Source organism: Xyrauchen texanus, chromosome 32 (assembly GCF_025860055.1).
Source record: "Xyrauchen texanus isolate HMW12.3.18 chromosome 32, RBS_HiC_50CHRs, whole genome shotgun sequence".
Classification (NCBI taxonomy): Eukaryota; Metazoa; Chordata; class Actinopteri; order Cypriniformes; family Catostomidae; genus Xyrauchen; species Xyrauchen texanus.
The window spans coordinates 18858168-18875800 of record NC_068307.1 but is presented as its reverse complement, the minus strand read 5'-3'; the positions used below and the strand labels follow the sequence as shown (position 1 = coordinate 18875800).

The window sequence follows — 17633 nt, the reverse complement described above, 5'->3', positions numbered from 1 at the left end:
CGTGCGTCAGGATGAATCACACTGAATCACGAATCAATTCAGTTTTGCCAACCCAATTAACTAATTCACTGAAAAGAACCGCTTCAAACGAATGATTAATTCGCGAAACGGGCTGCGTCCGAAAACTGGAAAAAATGCCTTCGGTGCATGTATACCGAGGAACGATGAAAATAATTTGCTTTTCAAACTGTTCGGAGACCAGTTTCCTTAAGCGTTCCAGTCATTCAAAAACGCTGTCGGTTAAGACAATAACTGGTAAGACAGCAAGTGAGCTACCTTCGTTTTCGGATGCAAAAGCCGATAGCCGAAAGAAACATGGGACAGACGTCACGATTGCTAAAATGTCTGCGGTAAAACGTTTCTCAGGTCAGTCGAGCACTAATGATAGCCGCACAGCTGTGCAGGCGCCACCGTTCAGTTATGGGAAGTTTTGTGCGCAGTTCTGCTCATGCGCGGAACGTTGCGCGCATGTGAGTGAATGTGATCGCTTAGCCGGTGCAGCATGGAAAGGAAAGGTGAGCATCAAAACGACATAATTACAGTCCTCCACAACAACATATTAAAAAGCACTCATATAGATACTAATAAGCATTCCAGCTAGCTTACATCTCATCCTTAATGTCAGACGTAGGCGTTTTAAGATGCGCCAGTGTTTGAAAAAAGAAACAAAGCGCATGTGTTTAGCTGCTGCTAATATATCGCGGTACAGAAGCTTTACTCGAACATTTACTCATATTGCACTTTGTTTTATATACACGGAACTTTTCTTGCCTATGACGCTTTTGGCGTGTTTCTGGTTGTAATTTTAGTTTGTTGTGGTCATTATTGTTTATTTTTTCCCTTAGTTTTGTATGAGTTTCTGCTAGCTAAACTTCCATTTAATTTGGTACATCTTTAACAGTAAAGTTGATAGGAATGAAGGTAAATCTGTGCTCTAGTTAAATCGTTCTCCTTTTAATGTTGTCTGTGCAAAATGTGTAAGCTGCCAAGAAATTACCACGAAGGGAAATTAATCAAATGTATATTTCACGTTCCTTACAAAAATGTACCGTTGTTACCATCATTTATGCTGAAATGTTGTTACTTCTGCAGTTATATTATAACGGTAAACTCGTTAAATTAATATGGAATATCCGTTTTACATAAGACACCCTTTGCAGTATCGGATCCTGGCATAGGCGTTATATGCAGGCGCCTATGGCGGCAACGCTCTCTGGGGCGGCACAACAGAGCGCGCAAGATCGCGATGGAAGAAAGGTTCCCCAAATTGTGCCGCCCCGAGCTCGCAAGAGCGCGATGGGAGAGTGGTGCCCCAAATCATGCCACCCCGCCTCCCACACAGTTATCGCAGGATCGCTTTGGGGGAAAGGTGCCCCGAGTTGTTCCTGACAGGTTCTAAATGGTTAGGATCAGTGGTGTAGTGGTACCTGGAGAAGTGGCTATACTCTTAATTTATGCCCCCATTTTTTTAAAGTGGCCCAGCAAAGGATGAACGCCCTGTTTTATAAACAGTGACATGTAAGACTAGTCTTGCATAATTAGTTCACCCCAAAATGGGCCAATAGTATTTGCACACTGTCACTTAACTTCTGCTGGTTGACTTCGTGGAGTAAGGATCGTTATGAAATTAATATTAGCCACTGAAGAGGTGCAGATTTTGCAATCAATACTGGCCCAAAGACTATAGGAAGAGACAACTACATAATTACGAATTTTGCATGAACTATTCCTTATTCCTTAGTCCAGCCACACATGAAAATTGGACAACTATTCTCTAACCTACGGCAGTCTTTATAGGGTGTTTTTAGGGTATATTTACATTTATTCACATGCGATTGCAATGTTTCCCACTGGATTTTGTGAGACTATGGGGGTGGACCTCCGACCCTCTAGGGGGGTTGGGGGTAGGGCTGCACAATTAATCGAAATAAAATCGTACCACGATATTTTATTATATTATGCGATTATTAAACTGGAAGGGCTGCGATTAAATAGATATTCTGCTCTCTTCAAAGTTTATTTGCGCTGCAGTCTATATATTAAATTAGAGCATTGTTGGTGTTTTCAGAGCGGCTCCGTGCTCCACAACTCCCTCTCATGCTTAGAGTAACAGAAGTGCTCTGAGTTTGGTTCTGTTTGCTTACGTGCGCTAAACGCTTTATTTACACTAATTATTATCTGCGGTAGCAGCATCTCAGTCTCCGCAAGGCACGTGTATCATAATAATATCGCAGAATACAAGATGGGGTATAATTCAAACATCTTTATTAAATGATTGCTGAGCAAACACATTAACAGTAACACATGCAGAGTCCAGCAACATCTCTTTCTCCATTCTCCGGTCATTTGTTTACTTCACGAGAGCGCGTGTCGCCCTTATTACACTCCCCATGGAAACAAGTGAAAGCGGAACTAATATTACCAACATCCAACAAAATAAAAAAGGAAGGAACGTACATATAATAAATCTATATTAAATATTTAGTTACTGTACTATAATGCATTACTAAATTAAATATAATAAAATAAAATAATGAATAAAATAATTAAATTAAATGGTGACAAACTAACCAAAATTTTAACTTCTAATTTAATTACACCATTGAGATATCAGTTCAACTTCAGTTTGACATTAAGCCTCATTCTTTAGGACTATCTTGTATACAGTAAAGAATAATTTATATAAGCCAACTAGTTTTTAAGGCCTAGAATAAAGAGTAACTTTTATTGTTAAAAAATTATATTTTGTTTATTGCATTATTCATTCAACCAGCATTATTTCTGACAGCAAAAACTAGGCAACAACTATGGTTTTACAAACAGGGAAATTTAGTTAACAGTGACATTGAGCAGAAAGCTTACATATAACCAGTTTTGACAGAGCTGCGGATAAAAAGTTAAATGATCAGCATCGATTGATGAGATGAAAAGAAAATTGGAGATCGTACCGGATGTTAAAATCCTGATTGGAGCATCCCTAATATTCAAGTTGACTGTGTTTCAAAAACTAATGTTGATGATTAGTGGGCTGAGATCCTGTCACAAAATGGACAAAAACAGGTACATGGTGGATGGTAACATTTGAATATGAAGAAGAATTCGTTTCACTGTTTATATATTTATTTGTTTGTGGTTGAACTGAAAAAATGTCTCAGTTTGGTTCTTTTTAAGAGGGTTCATGTGTGAAAACCCCCGCAGCCTTTTTCCAGTTGAACATGTGGAAAACATTACCATCATAATCGCAGTTCAAATCGCAATATTTTTCAAAATAATCGCAATATGACTTTTTGTCCAAATCTTGCATCCCTAGTTGGGGGGCATGCTCCCCCGTATGTTGTTCATTTTAAAGTTAAATAATTCCATCTGGTGCACTTTGAGAGCAAAATAAAGAGGCTAGTGTTGTGCTCTTGTAAAACTGTGTTGTGCTCTTAAAGCTGCAGTAGGCAACTTTTAAATAAATAGAATTGAGAAACAGCACCCCCCCAATTCTTCCCCATATACATGATGCTCTTCACCCCCAGACAGGGTTTAATTGACAGCTGTTCACAAACAGAGCCAAGGCCTGCCTTGCCAAAAGCGATTGGCTAAAATTTGCTGGATTGACACTACAACCCACATTTTTCACTCAGGGCTAGAGTCTGTGGTGCTAACTAATCTCTCACAGGGCCTCATTTAACAAACACCATGTTTATATAGAAAACAATTTTTTCAATGAATAAATACTACCTACTGTAACTTTAACAATTTCATGCTCTAACCATTCTGAAAAGCAGGGTACAAACTAGGGATGTCAGTTTCAGGTCTTTACCTTTTAACGTTACCTGAGACGGCTAACGATATCTAGCTAGTGAAGGTGTAAGCAGTGTAACCCAATTAACCTAGTAACGCTAACGTTAATTTATGATTGTAACTTCCGCAGTATTCGGCTGTTTGATCTTGTAAACTGATAATAATAAATTGTGTGTCAAGTAGTGTATAAATGCAGTGGATACATTTACTGTTAGTTAACAACCCTCTATGATCATGTTGGAGAAAAAAATCGTCATTGGATAGTACATTTTTGTTTTTACTCGCCAGACATTTGACCTCTTGTAAGAACAATGTAACTAAAAAATATATTAAGCAAACCGAGAGAGGGATCCTCTTCATATATATTCACACAATTAGGGCTGGGCGATAAAACAATATCAATATCGCGATATTGTGTTCTACATCTAGACATGCATGTTGCTAAAAACACTAGCAGTTTGGCTTTCTTGTCGTATGTTTCCACTGGTGCGTAGTGAGCGAATGTGAGCGAGCGCTTTCAATTCCTACCTATGGAAGCCGAGCGTCAAGCTTGCAAGGTGGATTGTAAAATTGACAGCAGCATGGGTCAAGTGCTCCTTAGCGTTGGGAGTGGCTTTGTGAGGATTTCTTCCACTTCAGTGGAAACGCAGCCTCAGACTGTATGAAGTTGCTATTGCCCCTGGTCACCGTGTTCCGGATCCGGACCCCAGATTGATTCCATCTTGACTGCAAGACATCATGACGACGGTTACGCCCTCTCATCATCTCTAGTGAGCAGCGCGAAAAAATAACAGTACCGGTTACATCATATCTGATCTTTCTGCACTGTATTCTTGAATATTCTTTATTCTTGAATAAATATATATATATTAGGGCTGTCAATCGATTACAATTTTTAATCAAATTAATTACATGGTGTTAATTAATCGCATATACAAATATATGCTGAGAAAGCCCCTCATATAACAACAATTCAATGTATAATGAGGAAATAATTATAGAAAGTTATCTTTAAATATATATATATATTTAAAAAATATTCAGATAATTCAAATGCATTACATTCTTGTGGAAGAAGAGTTAATTATAAGACAATACAAAAAGCGACTTTAGAATACAATGTATTGTTTACTACCATATTATTGAACATAAGCCAATCATTGGCATACAGTTCACAGAAATCCATTTCGCAAGTGAATTTGTCAATCGGTTTGAGATTTATTATGAGGGCTTGTTTAAGGACCCCTCAATGTACACCTGCATCAGACATGCTTGTGTAGCGTCTCGGGTCTGTTGCATCATAAACATGAAATATTTAGGTCACTGTGTAGAGTTAAATATAGTTTAATACTTAGAACACATCTTGAGATCCCTTAGTTCGAATTTGCGCTCCAAGTGTTTTGAACGCAAGAATGTAACGAATGTCTGTTTTGTGTGTCTGCTGAAGGTTGTTTTCTTCACTGTATAAACTGCACGTTACCACACAGTTGAAGTTTCACTTTCTGCCTTCTGGAGTAAACAGGTGGTACTACAAACTTGCATTTCTCAGGAGTCTTATTATGGTCCTGGGGGGCATTGCGATTAATTGCGTAAATTTTTTAACGCATTATTTTTTATAAAATTAATTGAACTGAATTAATGTGTTAAATCGACAGCCCTAATATATTATGCGCGCGACAGAGAGAGAGAGAGAGCACGCAAAACACAGCCTTTTATTTGATGTTATTGTAAGAGAAGTTCAAAAATATTTTAGATAAGTGTAAAAATGTTTTCGGTTAATTATGAGACCGTGGCGGGGCAAATTAGACTAGTCAATTAATGGGAAACACTGCGATTGGATTAGCTACTCATGTGCTGTACTGTCATGTTTTTGGCTAATGCAGGACACTACTGAATGATGCACATCAGAGGGGATTTAGAAGTGGGTATACGCAATGCAGACTTATAAAGAAGTGGGTATACGCTGCACTACATCACTGGTTAGGATTATAGATGTTCATAATGCATTCTTATATTCTGAACAAACAAGATAAGCATAATCAACATTATAGGTACATCGTAACACAGGATTTTCTCTGTGGTCTTGAAGTATCAATCATGTGATTGCTGGGCTGATTTGACAGTCATTGATGATTTTGCATCAATGAAAACTAGCAGTGGAGGGTTTAATTTGAAATCAGGAATTATGTGTAATGGCTCAAGCAGCAATCTTTTATTCTTTATTTATATATTTATTTATTAGTTACTTAATTTCAATATTCATTGTCTAGTTGGGGGGGTGCCATGTCGGATCTCTGATGTGGCACCAAGTAAGCCAGAACCGCCTCTGACCCTTTAAATCTTTTTCATGACTGTTTTTAAAGCTTTTATTGCAGAATGAACGAATTAATTTGACACTTATATCGCTTTTACTTACACTACACGCAACACGCTTTCCATACAGAAATAAAAATGAAAATGTGGTTCTGATTCTAGTTTACAAGTAAAAGGTTACAGAAATATAGTAATAATTAGGTAAATAATTAGTGGAAAACGTGCCAAAATTAAACACATTTGTTGTTCTCTGACAGTACTTGCGCTTCAGGCGAGGAAGAAAAGGACCAAACCCAAGAAACCTGGCAAAAAGTGAGTATTTTTTAAGTTTAAGCTTGAACTCAAGGTATGTTGACAGAGGAGAGATGTGATTAACTGTTTCTATTACATGCATTTAGAGTTTTATCAGACTGGATTTTATCATCAGATATAATTTTGTTTTATACTATTTCAGTATCTAAATCTCCAGACAGTTTATCTTCTGAAGACAGGACAGGAGTTATTATAACATGAATTGTAATTTGATAACAATTCATTTGTACTTCGCTCCTCACCTAATAAGGTGAGTCACACAGATATTGAATGATGTGTGTAAAATGATTTTTAGAGTCCTCTTTTCAGACCTATCAACACCGAGCCTCACACCTTACACAGAAGTGCATGCAGGCTGCTCCAGTTATCCTTCGTGTAACAGTAAACATGGGGAGGGCAAGAGCATTTGCCCTAGAAATTAACTGGCATTTGGGTCTTTGGAAATTCTGGGCACACTAAAAGTGAACTTGGGGGGGAGGGGGGGTTCTGTGTGTCTGATCTCACCCTGCAGTTGAGGTTTATTTATTTAGCAGTGACCATTTGGTGTGTAACATACTTTGCTCAAAATGTGATGTAATATTGTAGGTCAGGGTATGACAATTCAGTGTACAATATTATTAGAAAAACACTCTTCACTGAATGCATAGCTGTCTGAAATGCTTGATATTGAATGATTAATCATTCAGCAATATTAATTATTTCGGAATATTAAAAGTTGTCCTTTGCAACACGGTATAAACGCCTGCTTAAACCTATTGTACCTAGCTCAGTGTGTGTTGAGTGACTTCAGCCTGGCTCTCAAAGCAACCAATTGGCCCGGTGTCTAGGAAGGGTTTTTTGGATACAGTAAACACCACTAATCATGGAGAAAACATTGGCTATGCAACTTTGTTGTGAAGTTAGCTGAGCTGAATTTTTGGGAAGTTTTTGCTAGTTCTCGGTTCATGAATGAGGTGTGCATTAGTACAGGAGTTTTTAACCTGTGGGTGCCTGTCAAGGGAGGCGCAACATAAAAATAAATGGACAAAATAATTGGAAGAACTGCTGTGAATTAAATAGGTCCATTTCAAGACATTGTACAGTTGAACCTTATCCAAATTCATTTAAATTCAGTTTTTCACAATTCCTGACATTTAATCATAGAAAAAATTCCCTGTCATAAGTCAGTAAGGATCACTATTTTAAGAATGTGAAATGTCAGAATAATAGTAGAGAGAGAATTATTTATTTTAGCTCTTATTTCTTTCATCACATTCCCAGTGGGTTAGTATTTGGTAGCATTCCCTTTAAATTGTTTAACTTTGGTCAAATGTTTTGGATAGACTTTCACAAGCTTCTCACAATAAGTTTCTGGAATTTTGACCCATTCCACCAGACAGAACTGGTGGAACTGATTCAGGTTTGTAGGCCTCCTTGCTTGCACATGCTTTTTCAGTTCAGACTGAGGTCAGGGCGTTGTGATGGCCACTCCAATACCTTGACTTTGTTGTCCTTAAGCCATTTTCCACAACTTTGGAGGTATGCTTGGGGTCATTGTCCATTTGGAAGACCCATTTGTGACTATATTTAACTTTCTGGCTGATGCATTGAGATGTTGCTTCAATATATCCAGATAATTTTCCTTACCCCCACAACATGATGCTGCCACCCCCATGCTTCATGGTTGGGATGGTGTTTTTCGGCTCGCAAGCCTCACTCTTTTTCCTCCAAAAATAATGATGGTTTTTATAGCCAAACAGTTTGAATTTTATTTCATCAGACCAGAGGAAATTTCTCCAAAATGTAAGATCTTTGTCCCATGTGCATTTGCACACTGTAGTCTGGATTTTTATGGTGGTTTTGGAGCAGTGGCTTCTTCCTCGCTGAGCAACCTTTCAGGTTTATGTCGATATAGGACTTGTTTTGTGACAAGTCCTATATTGTTTTAGACCACTAGACTAGTGGTCTAAGCACATAACTGGTAATCTGGTAATCAGAAAGACGCTGGTTCGAGCCCCACAGCCACCATCATTGTGTCGTTGAGCAAGACACTTAACTCCAGGTTGCTCCGGGGGGATTGTCCCTGTAATAAGGGCTCTGTAAGTCGCTTTGGATAAAAGCGTCTGCAAATGCATAAATGTAAATGTTTTACTGTGGATATAGATACTTGTCTACCTATTTTCTACAGCATCACACCAAAAGCGTGTGGCAGAGGACTCAATGCGTTGAAGCAATGCATTCTGCGCATTCTTTCAGAGTTGGGCAGCAAATCTTCATATAATGACAAAATATGATGCGTTATATTTTGATTATGCAAATTTTTTACATTTTGTAACATTTTATAACAGCCTATAATAATGAATAGATGATACACTGAAACAACAAGACACAATTCAGTAGCTATAGACGTTTGCCAGACATGTTATTAGATACAGTATACAATCATGAACATGTAATTGCCCCGGAGTACTCGAGTAGACAAAATTGATCTCTATCCCCTTTATCTTGCTATCCTGCTGATCAGCTGATTCAGCACCGGCCGTGGATCATCGCGGTCCAGCCACGCCACGCCCTCCTCCTTGTCACATAGGTCATCCGGCTTACTGTTTTATGAACACAGAGGTTTTGGACATACTACTCAAATTATATACTGTTTTTGGTGTACTGTAATGTAGGGAACTATGCATATTCCTACTCTGCTATAGTTATGCATGTCACATCTATTGCTGTTATTTTGTCTTGTGGACATATTTGATATGTTAAACAAACCATCGTAGTTAGCAGATATGCTCCAGACACACTGAGCTGTGGTGCTTATGTCGGTTATGCAGATTTGAGTCCGGCCTGCCATGTGTCTCGATTCCATTCTTCCCTGTCGTCTTCGGATATTTTCTTGTCTCACCTTTACAATGTCTTATAAAGAAGCAAAAACTAAAAAATTACATCCCTTTTATAAAAATAGTCCTTAGAATTAGGGTTGTTCCGATACAATATTTGTATTTTTTTAACTCAATATCGGGTATTTATTTCAATTTAATCAAAAATGTTTAAATAAATACATGAATTAAAACTTTAAACAAATGAAAGTATAACAATTAATTTTCAACATAATATTGTGTTCTTTTTTTATCAATTGAAGTGCTTGGATACAGAACCTCACAGCAAAATCCAAAATACAACATTGGAGTTATTTTTGTCAAATAAAGTGCTGCATAATAGAGCATCACAGATGTGAGAGATTGCTTAAAAATAATAGTTACTATTAATTTATTATTATTATTATTATTATTTATTGTAGTAGTAGTAGTACTATTTAGTAGTGATCTATTTCTGTCATTTTTCTTTTAATTGAGCTTTTATTTTGGCAGTGCTTTTATTTTGAGCTCTGTCATCTGCTACAAACAGAGCATGCAACACTCATAATAGTGTTGTCCGTGTATGAGCCAAGAATCTCCAAAGGTGTGAGTAGTTTGTGTCTCTATGCCTGCACAACACAGGCTCCACATATTCACAAGCACTCACATTTAAAACGCTGCACGTGCAAACAATTTATATCTCATTATATCGCAGCTTTTGCTTTTGAGTAATCTGACTAGGACATGTGATTTTAATCTGTGCGCTGAATGATTCTGTAATGACATTCGTACGTTAGATGGTATCGGTTTTTGGTGTCTGAACATTTGTACAAATACATGAGCACTGTATCGGACCCAATTCCGATACCAGTATCGGTGCATCCCTACTTAGAATCAAAAGCAGAAAATTTGTGACCAATGGCAAAAATACAAAATCGTCAGTCATTATCAAAGTACGAAATCCATTATAAAAACCTCACTATTATAGCTTCTAGGATCTGTGTGTGTGCGGCGTGCTTGTTTCCCTGGGTCTTTTTTGAAAACTAGACGACTGATTGTCTGCCCTGAAGAGAGTTGTTATGAAAGAGTGCTTTGTGACAGCCATCAAGCCTGATGCATTTTATTCTCTCATGCACACACACATTTTTATGTACAGAATGTTCAAGTGAAAGGCTTCCATAAGGGAACATGCCCTATGGATTCTGCCTGTGTCCTTGAAATGTGACATGACAGGCCTGAATCTTTACCTCTGCCCCCTCTGCAGGAGATATGGGGGGTAATATCCATCAGATAAGTTTTATTCTCTCTAAACATCTTCATAGGCAGTCAGCCACTTCCCCTCCCGCGATCCATTTATGTCACACCGTATTTGGCATAAGTGAGTGCTAACTCACTTATCAGCCTCCTACAATGCTATTGTTTCTCTTGCCCTTCCCTTCCCTCTTGTGCTGCCTTGTTTTCCGACTCACTAGTGTTCCTTCAGTTGTGTTGGGGCGACCAGTGAGAGGAGAGCAGGCAGACGCTCTTTGGGAGATATAGAGAGAAAAAAGTCTGCGCTGCGGTTGAACTCTGGCTCGTACTGTGCCATTCTGCCCCTTATCTCCTCCTCTGCCATGTGGCTACTGGACTGGATTGCCTCGCTCAACACAGCCGTGGTTAAACTCGCCAGTGGTCTAAGGTGCAAGTGAGTGCCTCTGGGGGGTGTGTGTGTGTGTGTGTGTGTGTGTGTGTGTGTGTGTGTGTGTGTGTGTGTGTGTGCGCTCGCGCGCGCAAACAGCAATTTGAAGCTGAGGTGGGACTACTGACTTATTGATGTTTGATTAATTTTGAATCGGGCCACTGATGCGTTTGTTCAGGGTGCATGTTAGATTGTCCTTTGGGAGGTTTTGTAGTGTGTGAATCCAATGAGAGATATGTGTTTGCCCTGAGGAGTTTCTTCTGCAGGACAAAAAGAGATGATTTGTCCTGTATAGACCCCACACTGTTAGTGTATTGATGCAAGAAAAGAAGTGCATGCATGCAACTTTGTTGACTATGCGTTTCTGTCATGCACACTGCAGAGTTGGGGGAGTCCTTTACCCAGGTGCATACGCCTTGTCCATCACTGCATGCAACTCCAAGTGCAGTGCTGAAAACTAAAGGGCTCCTCGCTGTTATCGCAGTTCTGGGTGCAGTGTTTTTGTCTAGTTGTGAGGGTGCTTGTTATGTAAGCTGCATTTTACATGATTCCAGCACTGAGTGTGTGGCTCTGCACCTGCTGCATGAAACCAAATCAGGTCACAGAGTTTTGGGCAGCTGAACACCATGCAGATGCTGCACTAGCCTGTTTAGTAGTGGCGGGGTGGTTCCCGTCTTGAGTTACTTGGTCAATAAACTACAGATTTGTAAGATTTTCTATAGTTTTTGAAGGCATTTCTGACAAGATCGGAGTAATTATTATTCAGTGTAATTATCATAAAAGCTTTGGGGTGGGCTCTTTTTACTTGGATCATTAAGCAACCACTGGGAACACCCAGCAACTCACCACCATCCACTCAGAACACCTTAGCAACCACATATCAATCACATTGTTATTGTGGGTTTTGTACTACAAGCACCACTCACAATTTCTTAACTGAATGTAAAAATGTAGCCTAGTTGTTTTAGAGCTGTTATCTTTGGCAGGACTTTTACAATAGTGATGTAAACTTAAAGAGCTGTTCACCCACGATGTGTTCTATCTTTCAACAATTGCTAGACACAGCACAGTGGAATGGACAGAACACAGGGGTCTCAAAGATTAACTATCTTGACAGCGTCTTAAAGCAATGTTCACGTTTCAAAACACTGATGAAAAGAGTGAGACGTGATGCAAAATACAACACATTTCACGAATGTTTTAATAGAACAACAATTAAAAAATAACTTTGAATATTCTGGCCATTTGAGTTATGAAATGCATGCGCTCCTGTGAAACCCTCACATATATGCACATAATCAACAGAGACTGATGTGCTGTCATCATGCCCTCGGATTTCCTCTCTTTTCTCTCTCGCTGGTTGGCACACATTGCATAATGGAGCAAGTTTAATCTAGTGGGCCCCATGATACTTGCAGTAAATGCCAGCTCTCAGTCAGCAAGCTAATTCAGCAGCATCAGTCTTAATGTCACCCTCACATTCATATTCACAAAAAGAGGCTTTACTAGTTAAGCATACAGCAGAGTAGCACAGACAGAGTGCAGTAGAGTAAGCTGTTCTGTATTGGGTTATGCATTGCAGTAAGAATTTATACTGTTTGAGCAGAGCTCAACAGCAAGGATTTTTCCTGCTGGCTCGATCGGTGCTTTATTTTTAGTAATATAATTTTATGTGTGCCAGAATTTTTATATTACACCTTTTTTTTAATTAAATGTTTTCTTAACCAAAAAAAAATAATATATATATATATATATATAATATTGTATTATTATTTTCAAATTAAGTGCTTTTATACAGAACCTCAGCACAAATCAAAACAGAACATTGGAATTTGTTTTTAGTCAAATGAAATGCTGCATTACAGAGATATTGCTTAAGTATAATTACAATTGATTTATTCCTCTGTCATATTCTAGTATTAAAGTGAATTTTACATAACTATACAGTAGTGATCTATTTCTGTCACACTTTTTTTTCCATTTATATTTAGCTTTTATTTTGGCTGAACCTTTATTTTGAAGTGTGTGTGTGTTATGACGCTAGCTTCACAATCTGGAAAAAAGCTGATCATTACATGGTTCCGTGATTATTAAACCGCACAAGGCATTGAACAAGCACTACAGAGATGCCTTTAACGGTTGCGCACTGTCGCCATTTCAACAACCGCGTGTCCCACCAAAGTGTTTAAGCACGCTCCTCCTGCTGGGCCCCATTGGAGTTGTAGGCCTCTGGGCTTCAGCCCGTATAAGACTGTGCGTTAATGCGGCCCTGCATGCAAACAATATATTTATCATTAAATTGCAGCTAGGGCTGCACAATTTGGGGAAAATGTCACATTGCAATTATTGAGGTTAATATTGCAATTTGCGATATAATAAACAAATGGTATCATGAGTCAACTTGCTTGGTTATCAAGGAAAATGTACAAATAGATTAGATACTGATAGATACTGATAATGCTGAAATGTGTATTTCTCAACTCAAACATACAAACTAGCAACAACAACAACTATAAATGCAGTGTTTTCAAATGAAAATATTTTTACAAAATTAAATAATATCTTTGCATTACTGCAAACTTGTTATTTTCTCAATATTACACCTAAATAAATTGGAACAATAAATCAGAACATACACATTTTCACGAAAATAAGATTGTCCAAACAAACAGGAACATTTAAGCAGGATGTAACATGTATTTTGTAGAAAATCTTTTGAAAAGGAAACTGGATATAAAAGTGTGGTTCACTCAATCAAACCACTAAAACTTGGTGTGTGTGTCTGTGTATGTATGTATGTGTATATATATATATATATATATATATATTTCACACACATTTTATTGTTGTTGTAATTTTAATGTTATATTTTACATAAGATTGATCTTATCATGATGATCTCATCAATGATGCTACACGTTCCAAGCTGCAGACAGCGGGCGTGAGAGACGAGCGTATCGGTGTTAGAGTGCGCATCACCCAGCGGAACTTATATCTCTCCCGTCTCGACTCCCGCTCAGATTTGGTCTCTTCCGCGACTTGTTGAAGCAGCTCTGACTGCACAGAGAATGACAATTTTGGAGTTTGTGCTTATTTACATGTCACGCTCCCGTATTCAATTCAATTCAATTTTATTTGTATAGCGCCTTTCACAACACACATCGTTTCAAAGCAGCTTTACAGAATATCAGCATTAACAGACGATAAAACTGTAATGTCTATAAAGTCGATTAATCATCATTGTGTAATTTAGATAAAATACGATTTTTAATAGTGTTTAAAAATAATTAAATGATAATTGTATTAATAATCCCAGTGAGCAAGCTGTAGGCGACTGTGGCAAGGAACACAAAACTCCATAAGATGTAGATTAATGGAGAAAAATAACCTTGGGAGAACCAGACTCACTGTGGGGGCCAGTTCCCCTCTGGCTAACATTATGAATGTAATGTAAATATTAATTATGTATAGGTAAAATCATGGTTTAAAATTATTAAACTAAGTGTTAAGGGTCAGTGATTAAACGTCGATTGTGTTTGAACTGTAAGATTAATGACCAAAGTCTTTGAAGTCCATCTTGATTAATTGCAGAAGTTCACATAGATGCAATTGTCCTTGTTAATTGGCTGATGAAGTCTATGCATTCCATTTCAAGATCGTAGTCCATCAATAGACCGAGGTGATGCAGGTTGGAGTTGGCATCATTTCATCCTCTGAAGTCCGTCATAATAGATTAAAGTGATGTTTGGCTGGCACCGGCTGCATTTAGTCATCATCATTCTGCGACATGTAGCAGTGGAGTCCAACATGAAGCAGGAATGGCGCTGGATCCAGCCGGTTTTGGTGACCTCAGGATAGGAGTCCTGAGGTTGATACAGGGAAACAAATAAAAAGATGTAAGCATAGATGCCATTAAATTTATTGCAGAGTTAGAGATCATGCTCAATATTTCTGGTTTCTGGTTCCGGCAGACCCAACTAAAGCAGCCTAATTGTGGGTTGGAGGATAAATTAGGTGTATGCCTGGCTAAATAGATGAGTCTTTAGTCTAGACTTAAACTGAGAGAGTGTGTCTGCATCTCGAACAGGGTTTGGGAGACTATTCCATAGTTTAGGAGCCAAATATGAAAAGGATCTTCCTCCTTTAGTGGATTTTGATATTCTAGGAACTATTAATAGGCCAGAATTTTGCGATCTTAATGAACATGTTGGAATATAGCGTGGTAGAAGATCACTTAAGTACTGCGGAGCTAGACCATTCAAAGCTTTGTACGTAGTTAACAGAATTTTAAAATCAATAGGGAATTTAACAGGTAACCAATGTAACGATGATAAAATGGGGCTAATATGATCATATTTCTTGGTTCTCGTCAGCACTCTGGCTGCTGCAATTTGAACCAATTGAAGTTTATTTATTGATCTTGCTGGACATCCTCCCAGTAATGCATTACAATAATCTAGTCTTGAGGTCATGAACGCATGAATTAGTCTTTCGGCATCAGCAACCGATAGCATATGCCTTAATTTAGCAATATTTCTTAGGTGGATGAATGCTGTTCTACAAACATTTGTAATTTGATTTTCAAAGGACAGATTGGTATCAAATATAACACCTAAGTTCTTCGCTGTTGAAGATGATGTAACAGTACATCCATCTAGAGTCAAATTATATTTTAGTGGCTTATTTTTAGAGTTTTTTGGTCCAATAAAACTGATCCCTGTGGCACTCCATATTTTACTTTTGTTTGGTTTGACAATTCCTCATTTACATAGACAAAGTGGTAGCGGTCTGCTAAATATGACCTAAACCATGCTAATGCCACTCCATAAATTCCAACATAATTCTCTAGCCTATTCAAGAGAATGTCGTGATCTATCATGTCGAATGCAGCACTAAGATCTAAAAGCACTAGAAGAGAAATGCAGCCGCGATCAGATGATAAGAGCAAGTCATTTGTAACTCTGATAAGTGCAGTCTCTGTACTGTGATGAGGCCTAAATCCTGATTGAAATTCTACATATATACTATTTCTCTGTAGAAATGAACATATTTGGGAGGATACTACCTTTTCTAGTATTTTTGACATAAACGGGAGATTTGAAATCTGTCTGTAATTAGCAAGTTCTCCAGGATCAAGTTGTGGCTTCATAATTAGCGGTTTGATAATTGCCATTTTAAAGTTTCTTGGGACATGTCCTAAGCATAGCGAGGAGTTAATGATATTAAGAAGAGGTTCTGATATTACAGGAGATACCTCTTTTAAGAGCTTAGTTGGTATAGGATCTAACAAACAAGTTGTGGCTTTTGATGTTTCGATAAGTTTTGTTAGCTCTTCATGACCTATGATAGCGAAGGATTGAAGTTGCACATGAGGGAAATTATTCGACACTGTTTTCTGAGGTGCTATGACAGATGATTGCATAATTCCAATTTTATTTCTGATTATTTCAATTTTATCTGTGAAGAAATTCATGAAGTCATTACTCTTGAGCTGTGACGTAATATCTGGTTCGGTTGAGGCTTTATTCCTAACCAATTTAGCCACAGTACTGAATAAACATCTAGGATTGTTGTGGTTATTTTCTATGAGTTTACTAAAATATGCTGACCTGGCAGCTTTGAGTGCGTGTTTGTAGCTACAGACACTATCCTTCCATGCACCCTGAAATATTTCTAATTTTGTATTTTTCCACATGCGCTCCATTTTCCGAGCTGCTCTCTTGAGAGCATGAGTGTGATCATTGTACCATGGTGCAGGGCTTATTTCTTTAATTTTCTTTAATCGAAGTGGGGCGACAACAATAAGGGTGCTAGAGAAGACTGCATTAAAATTTTTTGTTATTTCATCAAGTTCTTCTGGGCTTTGGGGTTTATTGAGTATATGAGATGGATCTGGAAGAGTATTAGTGAAGCTATCTTTAGTGGTCGAAAGAATAGTTCTACCTGAACGATAGCGTGGTGTAGATTGAGTAACATTAGCTGATTGCAGCATGCAAGAGACGAGGTAATGATCCGAGATGTCATCGCTCTGCTGCAGAATTTCTATATTATCAACATCAACTCCATATGAAAGAATTAAATCTAGCGTATGATTATGGCGATGAGTTGGTCCTGTTACGTTTTGTCTGACTCCCAAGAGAGTTGAGAATATCGATAAATGCTAATCCCAATGTATCATTTTCATTATCTATGTGAATGTTGAAGTCACCAACAATTAAGGCTCTATCTACAGTAACTACAAGATCTGATAAAAAATTAGCAAATTCACTAAGGAAATCTGAATAAGGCCCGGGTGATCTATACACTGTAGCAAGGGTAAAGGACGACAGAGTATTTTTATTTATGTTTGTATTTGACGGTGTCACCTTAAGCATTATTAGTTCAAAAGACTTACATTTATATCCTGTCCTCTGAGTAACACCAAAAACTTCACTGTAAATTATAGCAACACCTCCTCCTCGACCCTTCAGACGAGGCTCATGTTTATAACAATAACCTGGGGGAGTAGATTCATTTAAACTAATATATTCATCCAGTTTAAGCCAGGTTTCAGTCAAACAGAGCGCATCCAATCTATGATCTGTAATCATTTCATTGACAATTAGTGCTTTGGTAGAAAGAGATCTAATGTTTAGTAGCCCTATTTTTATATGATGTACATTTTTAATTTGTTTGTTTTGTTCAAGTTTGACCTTAATCAAATTTTT

At 37.9% G+C, this 17633-nt stretch overlaps 1 protein-coding gene across 3 annotated transcripts in view; it reads left to right on the top strand.

The window, feature by feature from the left end:
* The first annotated feature begins 456 nt into the window (after positions 1–456).
* Positions 457–17633, top strand: part of srpk1b (SRSF protein kinase 1b) — a 57007-nt gene continuing 39830 nt past the window's right edge. The window contains exons 1-2 of one of the 3 annotated variants that reach the window (XM_052101008.1): positions 457–515; positions 6360–6414. In XM_052101008.1, the coding sequence (XP_051956968.1) occupies positions 503–515; positions 6360–6414 (68 nt within the window). In that variant the 5' untranslated portion in view covers positions 457–502. Of the gene's footprint in view, positions 516–6359; positions 6415–10748; positions 10933–17633 lie in introns of those variants that run through there. The other 2 variants (XM_052101009.1, XM_052101007.1) reach the window with 2 other exon arrangements.